The following is a 15,893-nucleotide window of genomic DNA, read 5'->3' as shown; positions in this document are numbered from 1 at the left end:
TATGATGTCTGCAAGATACAACTCGTGAGGTAACCTAAAGGCTAAAAGATTGATTGTGGCATAAGCTTTTCATTGGCAGCCATGAAACTCCACTACCCCTCTGGAATGTGTTAACAGGAATCAGAACTGTTCTCTGATCATGGGAGAGATTATTACATATTTCAGGTTTTCTTTCCTTTTTCTTCTTAAAGCCTACAAATCACAAGCTTTATGATAATTTGTGTCTGGGCTTAAGCAGGCATATTAAAGAGCTCCTTTGCTGCAAAGAATTCTTTCTTCCTGCGTGTTCACACATATTTCAGGTCACAGCAAATCTGTTTGCTGGTGTTCAACAGCAATGCAAGAGATGGCTGTGTATGCATCTTATCTGGGAAATGACTAGGGCATTCTGACACTGGGCAGACTGAAGAACAGCACCTGCCCAAGAAGGCTCTTCCCCACCTCTTTTGTCCATATGCTAATACCAAAAGCAGCTGTGCATGAGAGTGACAGGCTGCCTGGAATTTGACTTGCTAAGTAAAGCAACACTTCATATGCAAAGGGCGGGGGAAATATGGGGGAAGGGAGAGAAAACAGGCTTATGAAGCATGCTAAATGGAAACAAGATACATAAGAAATTATACTGCTCCAGAAAACCCTGCTTTCACCACCAGTAATTGCCAAAATACCTTTGCTAGCTCCCCCTTCTACCTGCTGCCAGAAAATGGAAATGTGATCTATTTGCTTGATGCAGTGTAACCTCTCTTACATTGCAGGAGTAAATGAACCCAATGCCTTCTTGTCTTTCTCCTACAATCGAACTAGGATCTCAACAAGTTATGGTTTATAAAAGCAACTGATGAGCAGCAGTTGGAAGCTGGGATAGGAATGCTAGGAACCATGTGGCTCCTGGGACCTAGGTTGTGGGCACCAACACAAAATGTCTAGCTGCCTTTTTTCCCCGCTGCGGAGGGGGGGAGTTGCCAAGAGAATCAGGGGGTCTGCAGGGTAGTGCAGCAGCAAAAGACATGTCTTTTGCTACTGCATTATCCTTCCAAACACCTGATTCACCAGGCAGCACAAAAAAGATGCATTTTTTGCTGCGCTGTGCCCGGCAGACGAGCTGACTGCAGCCAGGCAGCTGGAGATGCTAAGCACCAAGTGTGGCTCCTGGACATCTCCATCCAGTTGCAAAAGATCAGTTGCCAATTTAGACTAAGCTACACAAGCAACACCACACTACACAACTTTCTATGTTAAATGAAAAAGTCCAGGACAGTGCATAGCAAACCTGGTAAAAATAATGACAAAAGGGTATCCACCAAATCTCCACCTGCCTGTTTTTTTAAGATGTATTATGTGAAAACTTAATGAAAATATTTTTTAAAAAAACAAAACGCCACCGACCTCTATAGAGTAAGTTCCTGTTTACTTCTAAAATGGCTGCCTCTTCCCTCAAGAGGCCAATAAATTGGCAGAACCATGCCTTGTGTCCACACATGATTACCTTTCAGATACTGGCCTTTAAAAATTATTTTTAAAGTTCAGAGAGGAGGGAATCCTAGAAAGTAATATTTGTTGCTATGAAGGCAGCAATAGCTCATCACTCATTGGGTAAAAGAAAACACAGAGGAGAAGCAGAAACAAGAGAAAAAAATACCAAGGGCATATATGGAACTTGCCTTTGCTGTATCCAAGACACTGAGACAATTCTAAGCGTTTACTTTCCAAAACCACTATATTAAAACAATGCAAAAGCAGGATCTAAAAGTGGAGAAGTTGTCCTATCATAACCAAAAAAAGTAGAAAACATGGCAATTGAGAGATTGTGGGATGTAGTGTAGAGGCAGGGAAAGAAGGATTGTCTGAGCATGTTATTTACAGAAATACAAAACCTTAATAAGGTGCAAAGATGAGTAGCTGCCATGCCTTGTCTCTTACATTTTATTATTTATTTTTTAATAAAAATGTTTATATGTCACTGTACCATAAAAATGTATCACGGCGGTTTATAGCAATATAAAAACACAAAACTAGATAGTAAAAGCACAAAGAGCTAAAAACAAGTTAAAAGAAATAGTTGTAATAAACAAACAAACAAAGAATGTAATGGCATACAGCAGTTTGAGCTGCCTCTTCCACACCAGGATGCAAAAGAAAGCAACAGGTTTCCAATGCCTTTCCTTAAGGATGAACTCTAAATCCCTTGTTCTTAAGTATTCATGTCAGTATTTTTTATTTGGTTTCTATTCTTTTCCTTCCCATTTTTACTATGCTTGAGCACAGTTTTTTCACTTTCAAAGTAGGCTTACTAATGGATTCTTTCCCAAAGGTCAAACAACTGAATTCAAGAGTCATGGAGGCCCTGGCTGCTTGACAAATGTTCCAGCTGGGTATCTGCCATGAAGAAGCCTTCCACTGACTGAAGAGTCAAGTGCTGCGCTTCATTATCCTCTGCACAGTACCAAATGCTTCAGAGCAAAGGACCCAAAATTTCACAGACACGCTTCTAGGCCACACACTGCAAGTGCACAGAGCACCACAGATGCAGGAACTTTTAGACAAAAACCACCATCAATCAAGAGCAGAGGGCTGTGGGAGCTAGGGGGGAAATGTGAAGAAAACAGCCTTTTGTTCCCTCTCTGTCATTGGAGGATTATAGAAAAAAGGGAGAGAGTCAAGTGCAGGTTTTCAGGGCTGTACATAAAAAGCCCATTCATCAGGTGATAAAAGTCACATGCATTTGATTGTGTCAGTTTAACAAAGTCACAGTGAGAACCATTTCTTTAGGAGATATCAGTGACTGAAGAACAGCAGGGAGAACAAAGACACTCCAACCATTCAAATAGCAAAGGGCAAAGGAAGATAAATGCCATGAAGGAGGCCAGACAGTCCGGCACAGGGCAGAAAAAAGCACCAACGCTTAAGAAAATGTGAATATTCACTAGAGCAACTTCTGCCAACCTGGTGCCCTCCATACATTTAGGACTAAATTTCCCATTAGCCCCAGCCAGCATGCTGACTGGGCAAAACGTCAAGGGGGCACTAGGTTAGCAAAGGTTTACACCCACCACAGTGAAAATAAAAATGTGTACAATAAATAATCCAACTATCATTTGCATGCCTGAAGACAGTCTGAATTATCACCTGGCACCCCACAGGCTTTCTTTCTTGGAGAAGTACTTCAATACCACTGTGGAAAAGATGTGCTTTCCTCCGTCAGAGGGAAACAGACACAAGGTAGGGTAAAGGTGGTCCAATAAGCGTCACTCAGCTTTAAAAGAGGAAGTCTTGCTGATTTCAAAACGTATTTTAAGTAAACATGCTGAGTATGACAGACTTCAGAATAAAAACTTGCCAAACTATTTCTCCATAGAAAAGGAAACTGAACACACAAGCAGTACCAAATACAAATGCATTTCACAGTGCTTAGACACGCAATGTGAATAACTGACATTTCCTTTTTCAAGAGTGTTTTGTTAAGTGCCTGAACATTAACAGAAAAAATGCCAATTGTTGGAATTAACAAAAAGGTGCTGCTAACAAATTCTGATACAAGAGCTTTTCATCACCATGATGTGCCCTCCCCAACAGACACTTCAAAGGAAACAGGTCTAGCATTGTCACAACACTGTTAATACTCATAATGCTTTACGGTTAAGATTTCTGTCTTGAAGCTGGATAGGCAAGATCAATTGGGAGAATTAGAGGGCCACTTCAGACCCACCTCCCACAAGCTTGCCTTACTATCACAGACTATCCCATTCACCTCAAGTCTCTATGGGAAGGATCAGCAGCAGCTAGCATCACTGTACATGTGCCATTTATTCTGGGTGGGGCCTGTGCTGGCACAAAGTGATTATACAGTGGCAAAGTGAAGAAAGGAAGCAGTGCAGATAAATTTTCAAGGAGGAAGGAGGAAGACAACATAATAGCATGGGCCAGGTATAAGGCCAAACCAAACACTCTTGGATCCAACAATCCTCTTGGATTCCTAGGTAGCTGCCTGTGACAGAGGACTTTACAGCAACTTTGGAGGTAGACTGATTGTGGCCCTCTCTCAAAACCCTTACAACTTATTATAAGTCCTGGTAATCAGTTCACCTTCTTTTGAGATTCTTGTGCAGGGTTGTCCCTGGAGACAGTTCAAGAACTTCAGTTGCTCCAGTACACAGTGGTAAGACTTGTCAAGATTCTCCAACATGAAGCATATTTGACACACACAGTAACAGAACCACTAGTTATCTCTTCATTTCTGGGATAAATTCAAGATGCTGGGGTGTAGTTGTTTTTAAAATCCCTTAATGGCCTGGGTCTTGGACACTGTGGAATTGCCTTCTCTGATAAGAACCATACCCCTATAATTGTTAACTTATCCCTAAGTTGTTCAAGGAGGTTTGATGCAACTCCCTGGCTAGATTTCTGAGTACCAATTATTATTTACCTTTTCCAGTTCAGAAGATTCAGGTGGCTCCACTAGGAGGGGCCCCTGCTCACTGGATTGGTCACTATCAAGGCTTTCCTGCCCAGCAGGATCGGGCATGTGTCCCTTCCTGAGCCGTAGTGCTGGCTCCAGAATGCTGCCATTCCCGAGATCCGTTGATTCGTTCATGAGACCAGGGTCTTCTCAAGAAAGGTTCTTATTTTCTCCGGCAAGAAGTGATGACAGATTGGCTAGTCCTGAAAAAGGAAACAAAACTGTCATTAATAAATATGCCAGCCTATAATTATGTTAACATCCAACTTATAGTCACTTTTGAAGATGCTGAAAGCCAATCATGGAGAATTCGCTTTTCCCTAGGACTGAAGTAAATAAGCTTTAGAGGAGCATCTGTGATGTTATGAAAGGTAAAAATTACCAATTCCATGATTCAATTTAAATACAGAACTTTTTAATATGTAGCACCAATCCACTGCAAAACAATGTGGATACTGTTCACTGCAAACCCTATCTTGACATTTGGTTCTCAGTTAAGCATGATCACAAGACCAGAGGTTATAGCACAAGGTTCTGTCAACACACCAAAGAATGTGTCTTATAAGCCTCCTAAAGGGAGTGAAGACTACCAAAGACTAGCCAGAAATACTTGTAAATGTCATCATTTTGATAGGAAAATCTTGTACTCAGCTGACATAAGCTTAAACAATTATCTTGAATGGTCTCCACTTCTGTATTGTATGTGCATGTCACAAATGGAAGACAAAGGTTTTGCAGAGACTTTATAGCTTGTAACTAATCTTCAAGCTTTAATTAGTAAGAAGCTTTAACTGATTAATCAGGCAGGGCAATTTTAATGATGAGTCAGGGAAGACACCTAATCATTGTTCAAGGTTGTTCTGGTGTACAGTAAGCCTGCAATTTATATGGGGGCTATGATCTGGGGATCACACCTAAAGCCAAAATTGCCTATAGTCAAAATCCATTGGGTTCAGTAGCAAGTGGGATTGCCAAAGCCATTATTCCTGAAACCCTGCCCCCTTTCTGCCATGTCATACATAAAGCTGAATGTATGTACATTGCAGACTTGCTGTATTAACATACTGGAATAAAAAACTAAATACAGAAAAAGGCCTTTTACACTGATGGACAGCTTTTGTATTTTAAGTTTTCTCTCAAATCTTATGGCTCTTGAGGTTTCGCTTATATGCAAATTTAATCAATTATCTTTTTAAATGGCAGATTAACAGACACCCCACTATATCAGACCTCAATTATACAGGGTGAGTCTTTTAAAAGAGACCTCGTGGAACATGTGTACTCTGTATCCACGGGCCCTCTTTTAAAGGACTCACCCTGTATATTGACTAAATGTTATCTGTGCATCATCCAGCTGCAGGTAAGAGTGTGCTGTTTGTAGTGGAGATTACCGTATTTTTTGCCCTATAAAACACACTTTCCCCCCTCCAAAAATGAAGGGAAAATGTGTGTGCGTCTTATGGGGCGAATGCAGGCTCCTTGGCTTCAGCGATAGCAACGCGAAGCCGCCGAAGCCTGCGCTCCGGAGGCTTTGCATTGCTTCTGCTGAAGCCAGGAGAGTCTGCTCTTTGAGGCTGGCAGTGGGGGAAAGCAGCGCCTCCTCCATCGCCAGCCCCAGAGGATGGGGGGCAGCGGGAAAGTGCGCGACGCCTTAGCGCTGCTCCCCGACCTGGCTTTGAGGCCTGCCCCAGAGGATGGGGGGCAGCGGGAAGGCGCGCGACGCCTTAGCGCTGCTCCCTGACCTGGCTTTGAGGCTGGCGGTGGGGAAAGCAGCGCTTCCCCCATCGCCTGCCCCAGAGGATGGGGGGCAGCGGGAAGGCGAGCGACGCCTTCCAGCTACTCTCCGACCCGGCTTTGAGGCTGGCGGTGGGGAAAGCAGCGCTTCCCCCATCGCCTGCCCCAGAGATTGGGGGCAGCGGGAAGGTGAGCGACGCCTTCCCGCTACTCTCCAACCCGGCTTTGAGGGCTTTTGCATAATTCCCCCACCTCCCGCAAAAGCAGGCAAAAGTCGCGCGCTCTTTAAAGGGGCTCCCGGCTTCTGCTGGCTTTTCTAGGTGGTGGGGGAATTCCCCCACCTCGTAGAAAAGCCTGTAGGAGCCGCACAGCCTTTAAAGAGCGCGCCGCTCTTGGGGGCTTTTCCCCGAGGAGGGAGAAGGGACTGACTGGCCGAGTCTGTCCCTTCTCCCTCCTGTGGGCTTTTGCGGGAGATGGGGGAATTCCCCCACCTCCCGCAAAAGCCGTGCGCTCTTTAAAGGGGCTCCCGGCTTCTGCTGGCTTTTCTAGGAGGTGGGGGAATTCCCCCACCTCGTAGAAAAGCCCGCAGGAGCCGCGCACCCTTTGAAGAGCGCGCCGCTCTTGGGGGCTTTTCCCCGAGGAGGGAGAAGGGACTGACTGGCCATTTCAGTCCCTTCTCCCTCCTGGTCGAAAAGCCCGTAGGAGTCGCGCACGGCTCCTGTGGCCTTTTGCGGGAGCTGGGGGAATTCCGCCACCTCCCGCAAAAGCAGGGAGAAGCTCTTGGAGTAGCGCACAGGCTGCGTGCAGCCTGTCCGCTGCTCCCAGAGCTGCGGGGGGGGGGGAATCATATTTTTTTCCTTGATTTCCCCCCATGAAAACTAGGTGCGTCCTATGGGCCGGTGCGTCCAATAGGGCGAAAAATACGGTAGTGTTTAACTGCAGGCTGAATGAATGCAGCTCTGGGATTGGGGAGTGGTCCAGGGCCTGTCATACTATGACAGCAGCTCCTGCCATGGGCGGTGGGCTCGACTCCAAATGGGTTTGCCATTTTGGGTCATAATTTCAAGGAGACACAGGGTCAGGGATGCTCCACACTGTCAGTTAGGCTATAGAGCTGTAGGCCAGGCACTGCATGAGACAGGCCTATGACCCTCAAGGAGGGTGTGAGCCATTTTTAAAAACTGGCTATAGTAGGCAGGTGTTTGCCAGTCCATTTTAGAAGGGAACGGAGAGTGTTGGGGTTACACACAACTAATTCCCAGTGTTAGAAACTGAGATATGAAAGCTAGAAGCTAAAATGGCACATTAAACCTAGGTTATGTGCACAGCAACGGAATGTCTAGGCGCCCTTTTTTATAACAAGAATACAAAGCTGAAAATTAATTATCTTCAGCTAAAATCTTATATTCATTTTTCACATGGTCTAGTCCTCATCTGAAGACTGCAGTAACAAAGCCATGCTTCCCCTGCCTGCCCCTCTAATATTCTTAAAAGGGTCTCTTCTCCAGTTTTCAGAGGAAGTAGGGAGGCAGAAAAAGGTCCTCCTTTCCTTCCACTCTACAAATTTAATCTGAAATCTTAGGTGCAGTACTGTGCCCAAAGCTCAGAAACTGCACACGCTAATGAAATTCCTTGTCGTAAAATGCGCCTAGAACAGTGGGAGTTTCGAACACTGCTAATTCCAAAGAGAGACTCCCATAAAGTTAGTTGCTAACACAGTAGAAGCTGGCAATTATCTCTAAATTACACAACCAGATTTTTCACACTTTATTTCCCCACTATGCCATAAAAGCATTGTGCAATTTCTATTTACAATGCCTACTCTTACTCTTAGAAGAGCATGGAGACCACCATGATTTAGGCAGCTCACACATCCTTAAAACCAAATCTAGAATCCCAGGTACATGTCCCAACAGCAATGGGATTTATGAAAAGTGAACTACAGTTACCTACATCATGAAGCTTTCTGTGAAAAGCTAAAAAACCAAAAGAAAAACTAAAAAGCCCAAAGAAGAATACACTAACCATGTATTTCAAGATTTTAACACTGTGGTTGCCTGATTATATACACAAACGTACGTACACATACTCTATGAGGGCAAGAGTGTTCTGGGTGGGTGGAAGTTTTTCTGTTTATGGCAACCTAATAACCTAAGTCTAAAGAGCTTTTTCCAAAGCATTTCTAATTTTATTCCTACATGAAATGTTCAAATGCTCTAACAATAGGACATTACTGTAACTAGAGCACTAATAAAAGCGGCATCATGCACTACATTCAAAAAGCAGAGAGCCCTTAGAGAATCATGCAATTCACCAAGATGCTTAACTATTTTATATAAAAACAACAACCATCAACCTTTCTTCTGCAAATAAAGTCCCGTCTCCTGGGGGAAACTTTAATGCCGGACATACTAATACCAAGCATTCCTAGGTCTTTCTGCTTTATGGAGAGGAGCCCATCTGAGGTCACTTTCAATGTAACAATGAGAATGTGTACAGTTCCTTTTTGTCAATGGGGAAAGTAACACTTTGCTAACAAAGAGATATCAGCAATACCAAGACTCCAGCAGACAGAATATGTGTCCCCAACAGCTGCTTTTTGTTACCTGTAAACTGCTGATAAACACAATAGCTGAGTTTTTCAAACAGCAAATTGCCTAGGCAGACAACAAAGTATTAACAGACAAAAATAAAGGTGTCCAGGGACTAGTAAAATTCCAGAGTTGTCTCCAACACAGAACTTGCATACAACATGGCCTCTGATAAAATGCAATGGCAATATGGACAGTCAGTGTGCCTGGCTGTTAACCACCCAGGGATGGCTATGGGCAGGATTTCTGCATTGTAGGGGGTTGAACTAGATTATTTTGGGGGTTCCTTCCAACTCTATAATTCGTGTTTGAGGTTTCTTTTGAGAGCCAGGAGATTATTTACAGAACAGTTCTTAGTAGTGTATGGTGTGTGTGTGTGTGTGTGTGCGCGTGTGTGTGCGCGTGTGCGCGTGTGTGTCTGTCTGTCTCTCTCTCTCTTTCACACACACACACACACGCACACTATCTCAAGCACTGTCAACTCACACTGGCCAGGGTGGAAGGTGGGTCGAGTTTCACTATGACAGCACCAGGGCTGGTGTAGCTGAGGATCTCTTGGAGATCTGCAGAACTTTGGATCCAAAACCTTCAGCGTTCCATTTCAGGGCTTTCTTGTTAGCTATTACCTTTCTGCCAGATAATGTCAGCAGTAAACAGAGGTGCATACAATATTTAACCTTTAGCACTAGAAGCACATATGCACCTTTGGTCATGGAAATGCTCTTCCGTGTGCTACAGTCATTTTAAGTTATACAACCAAGGATTGTAGCAGCAGATAAGTGAGATTACATCACCCATGTTAACTGAAACACAAGGCTAGAAAAACACCAGCTCACCTTTCCACAAGTTTGTATGATTGGTAGAAGGAATGTGCATTGAAAAGTGTTCCAAAAATGCTTTCCTGTTCCCTACTTTCTGGTAACAGTTACTGCCATTATTGACCATTAGGGGAAGAGAGTATAAGCATCTTAAAACTCAACTAACTAGCTATCTTAATACCACAGTGATGCAACCAGAGCAACTTCAGAGTATGCAACAACAGACCTTGAAGAACTGGTTCAGACATATACAGCAATTAAGGGGTGTGACTGTCCAGCAATGTAGCCATTATAGACTAGTAACTTTTTCATGTGGAATCGTATATAGACCTGTGTTTGCTCTGCTTACAAGTGTGAGGTCATGTGCTAATTTTAGTTATAACTTGGGTTTGCAAATTCAGAGTTGCAAAAGGTCTGCCCTTTGTACTTTTTATGCAGTAGAGTTACACAAGAGATAAGATATGTGGTTTATATAATAGATTTCTCAGACAATTAGAATCTTGTATGGAAGAGGGCTGAATCACAAAGATAAATACACAAGTTAATATTAGTAGAAGTCATGTCCATTGGTACAGGGTGAACCATATAATGTCATTCTAATATAATGTTACAGTTGAAGAAGGGCATTCTTGAAAATATATTAAGTGATGCTATCTGAACATTAATCCCATATACACATTCCAGATCAAGATAAGAATCAATTGGTGCACTTAAAAAACAACAACACTTTAGGCAACACAAATATGGCATGGCTGTGAGCAATGACACCAATGGAAGATTCACAGGCATGGCCTGACAATATCCCTCAGAGCAGTGGTTTTCAACCAGTGTGCCGTGGCACCCTGGGGTGCTTTGAATGATGGTCGGGGTGCCGCAGCAACACTGGTCTCTGCCCCCCTTTCCTTCCCTCCCTCCTGATGCCCCCTCACATCTCTGCCTCCCAAAGGCTTGCACAACTGTTTATTGCAGTAGCCCTGGCTATAATCTCTTTGGGGCGGGGGGGGGGCAGCTCACAGACTAGGGACTGTGACAGCAGTTGCTCAGAGGTCTCCCAAAGAGAGGGGAGGTGGCGGAGGGAACACTCCACAAGGGAGGGTATTCAAAAAAGGGTGAGAGGCTGCCAGCTCTGCAAGCAAGGGGTGACATAACTGGGCTCTTGAGCCCCACAGAAAGCATGTAGTTGGTTAAGGGAGCAGTGGACTCAAAAAGGTTGAAAACCTCCACCTCAGAAGTTTCAGGCTCTCTTGTTTTGTGTATATAAATGTTTGCGGTCACAGTGAAAGATAGTTCATTGTGTATCTATCAAAATATATCCCTCCTAGCCTTCTAGTACAAATATTTGCAGCAAGAGTCAATATAGGCTGTCAAAGTTATAATCATAAAAACACAAAAGAACTATAATTTTGAATCACTCCTCTAGCCTTCAGCACTGCTCTGGCTGTCTGGTATCAAATCCCAAATCCTGTCGACTTTTCTTTGCTTCCCAACCCAAACTCCTGTTTCAGTATGCCAATAGTTCTGTGCTGACGCAAATACGGGGGTGGGGGGGGATGTTGTTGTACTTGAACTCATGCTATCCATTGGATGACATTTAACTACATGATTGATAAATGTTGAGATTTACAATTAAGAGTGGTTGCAGTTCTGTATTACTTCTCTCTGTAGCTAAACACAAAACCTATTTCATTTAAGTACCAGAGCAGACATAACACGGTCATGGCACAACATTTACCTTTCGATCAAAACCTGTGGCATAAACATTTTCCATGACAAATGCACAGCAGTCTATAATTAACATTGTAATAACTCTAATTTAAGCATAAAACAAATATAAAGATTTACTCCATTCAGATATGATTATGTGAGCAGAAGTTTGAAGGAAAAGTATTTGTCAAGAGACAGTCAAGGTTAAGAATAGCACTCTGGTCACAGCCATGTTTGAACTGTTGACAAACGTGACTATTTTCAGAATAATAGAGCCTGAAGTACCACATAAGCCAGAGTAAAGTCAACCCTTAAGAATGCAACATTGTCTCATTTCCTTTTTTAGAGCAGCATTTTGCTACAGAGGACACACACACAAAAAGACAAGGTGGCTTTTTACACGGGTACACATTGGCCTTAATGCACAGATTACAACTTGGCTCAATGAGTTCCAAGAAATAATATTATCATAAAAAATAGAACTATGATATTGACAATTATCATTTGTACTCTAAGAAAGCTTGAGCATTTTGTGGGTAGTAAGTCCTTGGCAGTTGTCTATGCTCTTCAAGTAGCACAGGGCTCTTAAAATCCATTTGCTAGTCCATCAGACCAACTCAAAGATGCATACATCCAATCATGTACATTTACATGTAAAGCAGATGAGAGATTGTGACCACTAAGGGAGACAAGCAAAATGCCAGAATTTAGAAGTTTAGAATTTAGAAGAATTTAGATTGCATGCCAGTGGCATGCAATTTATAAAGCTAGGCAATCAAAGTATGGGACGTATCGCAGATATAGCCGCCAAGAGTTGGCTGGGGTAGAAATAATGAAGTTGTTGTTGTTGTTGTTGTTGTTGTTGTTGTTGTTGTTGTTGTTATGGCTCAGAAGAAACAACTGAGTAAGCCATTCCCTATTAATTTCCCTACCCGTTTTTCAAGAAATGCAACTGAGAGCACAGCCCAATTACCATATAAATACTATTTACAAATCCCATATTACAAACCATACATAAAATCTACAGAGACACTCCTGGAATAGGCTTCAAAAGTCTGTGTAACCACAGAATGTTCGTAGTTCTGTCCTACTATGACTCTGCATAGAATTAATATATGTCAGAATCCAATGTGTATTTAACTATGCAAGGCAAAGCATTTCAGATTGTTGAATAAAGAAAACTAAGGATAGTTGAACCAGGTCAGAGCACTACAGAATCATGTTTACTCCCTACTGAACATTTAATGGCCTTGATGGATATACAAATAAGTCAAAGGCTGTCTACATACTACATAAATGGATGTGCATTACAAGTGCTGAGGCTTAGATATTCAGTAGTAGTGTAGCTTTTGGTGTAATGAATAAGAAAAATCATGCTGGAGAAGGAGAAAATGCCACTATCCTACACCACATCACCCAAAAGGCCAAAATACCAGAATTCTCTCTGGCAATTCAAAACTTTTAAATATTTGAAGTATACAAATAAGATTTCATAAATGAATAAGATCCACAATGCTACCAAACCCACCCTGCAGTTTGCACTGTTAGGTAAAACATTTAACAATCATACCCTATCCACATTTACTGAGAAGTAAATTATACCAATTTCAACAAAAATTATTTCATGGTAAATACAAAGGACTACAGTTTAAGAAATTAAACCACAGACTGAATATTAAACTCCAATAAAACAAGACATAAGGGTAACATGAAACACAAGTGTTTCATCTATTATATGCTACACAATCCTAGCAAGTAGAACTTTCAGAGTTTCTTACCCCTGCTATCTTGACGAACAGATACAGGCAAGATGTTGCACTTTAACCCAGTTCAGGGAAAACTGAGCTTGGCATTCATCATGGAAGAGATTACCAACCCATGCCCAGATCCTTCAGGAGATAAAAGCCAAAACTCCACCTACAGCAAAACTGCACTGGCTGCCAAGCTGTTTTTCCCCTACAATATACTGGACAAGTTTAATCTCAATTTGCATACGGCATGCCCATTAAATATCACAGCTCCTTTAATAGGTCTACACTTCAAACTGAACGTGCTGTATGCATGTACCCAACAATTCTTTATTATATTTGTTTACTTTAATTACACCACCACAGTGCTATACAGTAATTAAAAGTGACATTGTTGTAAAACTGGTTACTTAGTTGTACAATGTGGGCTTACTTAATCCAAAATATGCTTCCTTGTAAGCCTTAGCCAACCAAATATATAATATCCATATCTGAAAATTACTCAGTTGAATATCTATGGACATCTTATTTTGCTCACCCAGCTCTAAGGACACAGGTAGAACCTGACCAACAGGATTGATTGAGGAAGAGAAGGTATCTATATCTGTTGCATGACTTTGTAAATATAGTCAAGTGATGTTCCAGTATTCAAGTATATTTTAATACTTTAGAGTAGTCAAAGCAAAACAGCAAAGAGTAGTGTGGTGGGAATATGTCCTTACCTAAATACAGAGGGTATTTTTGCAGAGAAGTGAGTCTCCTTTCAGAGCTGTATTTAGAAACATAGACCGTAGTCTTTGTGAATTTTAAGATGGGCTGTTCTAAGGACAATACTTCTACATCCATTTTAGAGGGATGACCCATGCATGCCCATACTACCCACATGAGGTAGGATGAGTGAAATGAGGCAGTGATGGATGCAGGACTGCCCTCTAACAACTACACCACATTGCCTAAATTTCAGGGAATGCCCAGCAGCACGATCCACTTCCTTTACTTACCTAGGGTAGAAAAATATAGTGGTTTCATCTGACTTTTCATATTAGTACAATATAATTCCTTGCCAGTGGTTCAGCAAGGGGGAGGGGGCAGAGGAGGAGAGACCAATATTTATTTGAGGCCTACTAGTTCTGGCAGAGTTCTCTGCTGTTAGCAGCACCCCTTAATTATCATTCTAACAACAATCCCATGACAGTGAAACAGGAGTAAGTTTTCCAATGCAAAAATGCTCAAAGACCAGGTGTTTACAGATAAACATGCATACAACTGAACTATGTGTTTCCACCTATTGTTTATGTAGGACTGTAGGCTGGCAAAAGCAAAATCATTTTATTTTAACTTAAACATTTATTAGATCTTTAATTTCAACTCTGAAACATCCAAGTTAACTAAGAGGTGGACATGGCAGGCTGGGCACCTTCAGAAACAAAGTACTCAAGACATCTCAGAATGCAGAGAAGGGGCTAGAACTCAGACCGAACAGCCTTGGATCCATAAACATGCAACAAGTAATAGCTGAGTTGCAATTTCTTAGTGGAATACTTTATGCCAACTGGCCAATATGGACTACTACTTTTTAAAACGGGTGAGGATTTATTTCCAAAGAGAAATGTAAACACCTCTTTAAAAATGGAGGCAACACACAGGCAGAAGTCCTGTGCACTGTACACATTGGTAAGCAAGCTTTTTAAATAGTGCTCGGCAAGCTCATTTCGAGTGCTTTATGTAACTAAAGTCAACAACCGTTTCACCTAAAATTTGTCCCAAAGAGTCTTCAATACTGGTGGCAAAGTGTTCCAGACACTCTTGTGTAATAGCACTCCCTTCCCCTGGCTATGCATACACAAGTTACTGCTTAACAATGAATGAGCAGAGCAAAGGGAGTGCAGGAGAGGCAGAAGGGGAAGATGTGAAGGTGAAAAAGCTGCCCAATCAAAAGCTGTGCCCAGCACATACCAGCATGGCACAATGTGTGTGTGTATACAGGAGAGAGGGGGTCCCTTCTTAACTTTGAAGCCACTTTTTATGGATTTTCTCTCCCACTGCTCCCAATGGGACTGAAATAATACATTAGAGTCAGGCCTCACTTACTTTTCCTGTGTTCTGGGAGCTTGCTGGGAGACCTGGAGGGCTTTGTATCTAGCAAGCCCAAAGCCTCCCCTGCTCCACTCCCTGCAATGTGGTGACTTACCAGGGAAGATCACCTTCATCCCTCTGCATAGGTGGACTGGGAGATCTACTGCTGGTGAAGGGTGAGTAATAATAAAAATAATAATTATACAGCCCTTGGGGTGCCTGCCCTCTATGTGAACAGGGATATAGGTATTAATAAGAATCCTTATATAATAATCCTTAGCAATATTTCACTTTCTCACTAAAAATACTTAATATTTATTCTCTTTTCACTTCCACACCTTTTCAGGTCAGCAGAATGTAGGTCATCTGATTGACTCAACAACTCTGTCATTTGAGTCAAACTGTTGACCAAGGAACACATGATGAAATCTCTCAGCTGTAAGTCTTAACAGTCTGAGCAGTGAATAAACATATGTAACACATATGGTGCAATCTTATAGTCTCTGAAAAATGCCAAAGGATGTTTTTGGAGCTCCCTCTCAGTAGTAAGAGAGGTCTGCCATTGGAAAAAGAGATCAGGCCATGCAAGCATCCTAGTTGAAAGGATCTGCAGCAGTGCTACTCTGGTATTAAACAGGGATGGAAAGAGATGTGTTAGCTAAACTGGATAAAGAAAAGGCCCCGTGCTTCTTAAGGAGCAGCCAAAGATGAGAGAATATATTCCTTCTAAGACAAATGAAAACCTGCCAGGAAGCAGGTGACTTCT

At 42.3% G+C, this 15,893-nt stretch overlaps 1 protein-coding gene across 3 annotated transcripts in view; it reads right to left on the bottom strand.

Moving 5' to 3' along the window:
• Window positions 1-15,893, bottom strand: part of ADIPOR2 (adiponectin receptor 2) — a 33,727-nt gene that overhangs the window by 15,120 nt on the left and 2,714 nt on the right. For 2 of the 3 annotated variants that reach the window (XM_053406544.1, XM_053406542.1), the window contains exon 2: window positions 4,424-4,659. In XM_053406544.1, coding sequence (XP_053262519.1) covers window positions 4,424-4,591 — 168 coding nt within the window. In that variant the 5' untranslated portion in view covers window positions 4,592-4,659. Of the gene's footprint in view, window positions 1-4,423; window positions 4,660-15,142; window positions 15,294-15,893 lie in introns of those variants that run through there. The other variant, XM_053406543.1, reaches the window with a different exon arrangement.

Source organism: Podarcis raffonei, chromosome 10 (assembly GCF_027172205.1).
Source record: "Podarcis raffonei isolate rPodRaf1 chromosome 10, rPodRaf1.pri, whole genome shotgun sequence".
Lineage (NCBI taxonomy): Eukaryota > Metazoa > Chordata > Lepidosauria > Squamata > Lacertidae > Podarcis > Podarcis raffonei.
The sequence above is the reverse complement of the archived record's forward strand: the minus strand, read 5'-3'. Positions and strand labels throughout refer to the sequence as shown.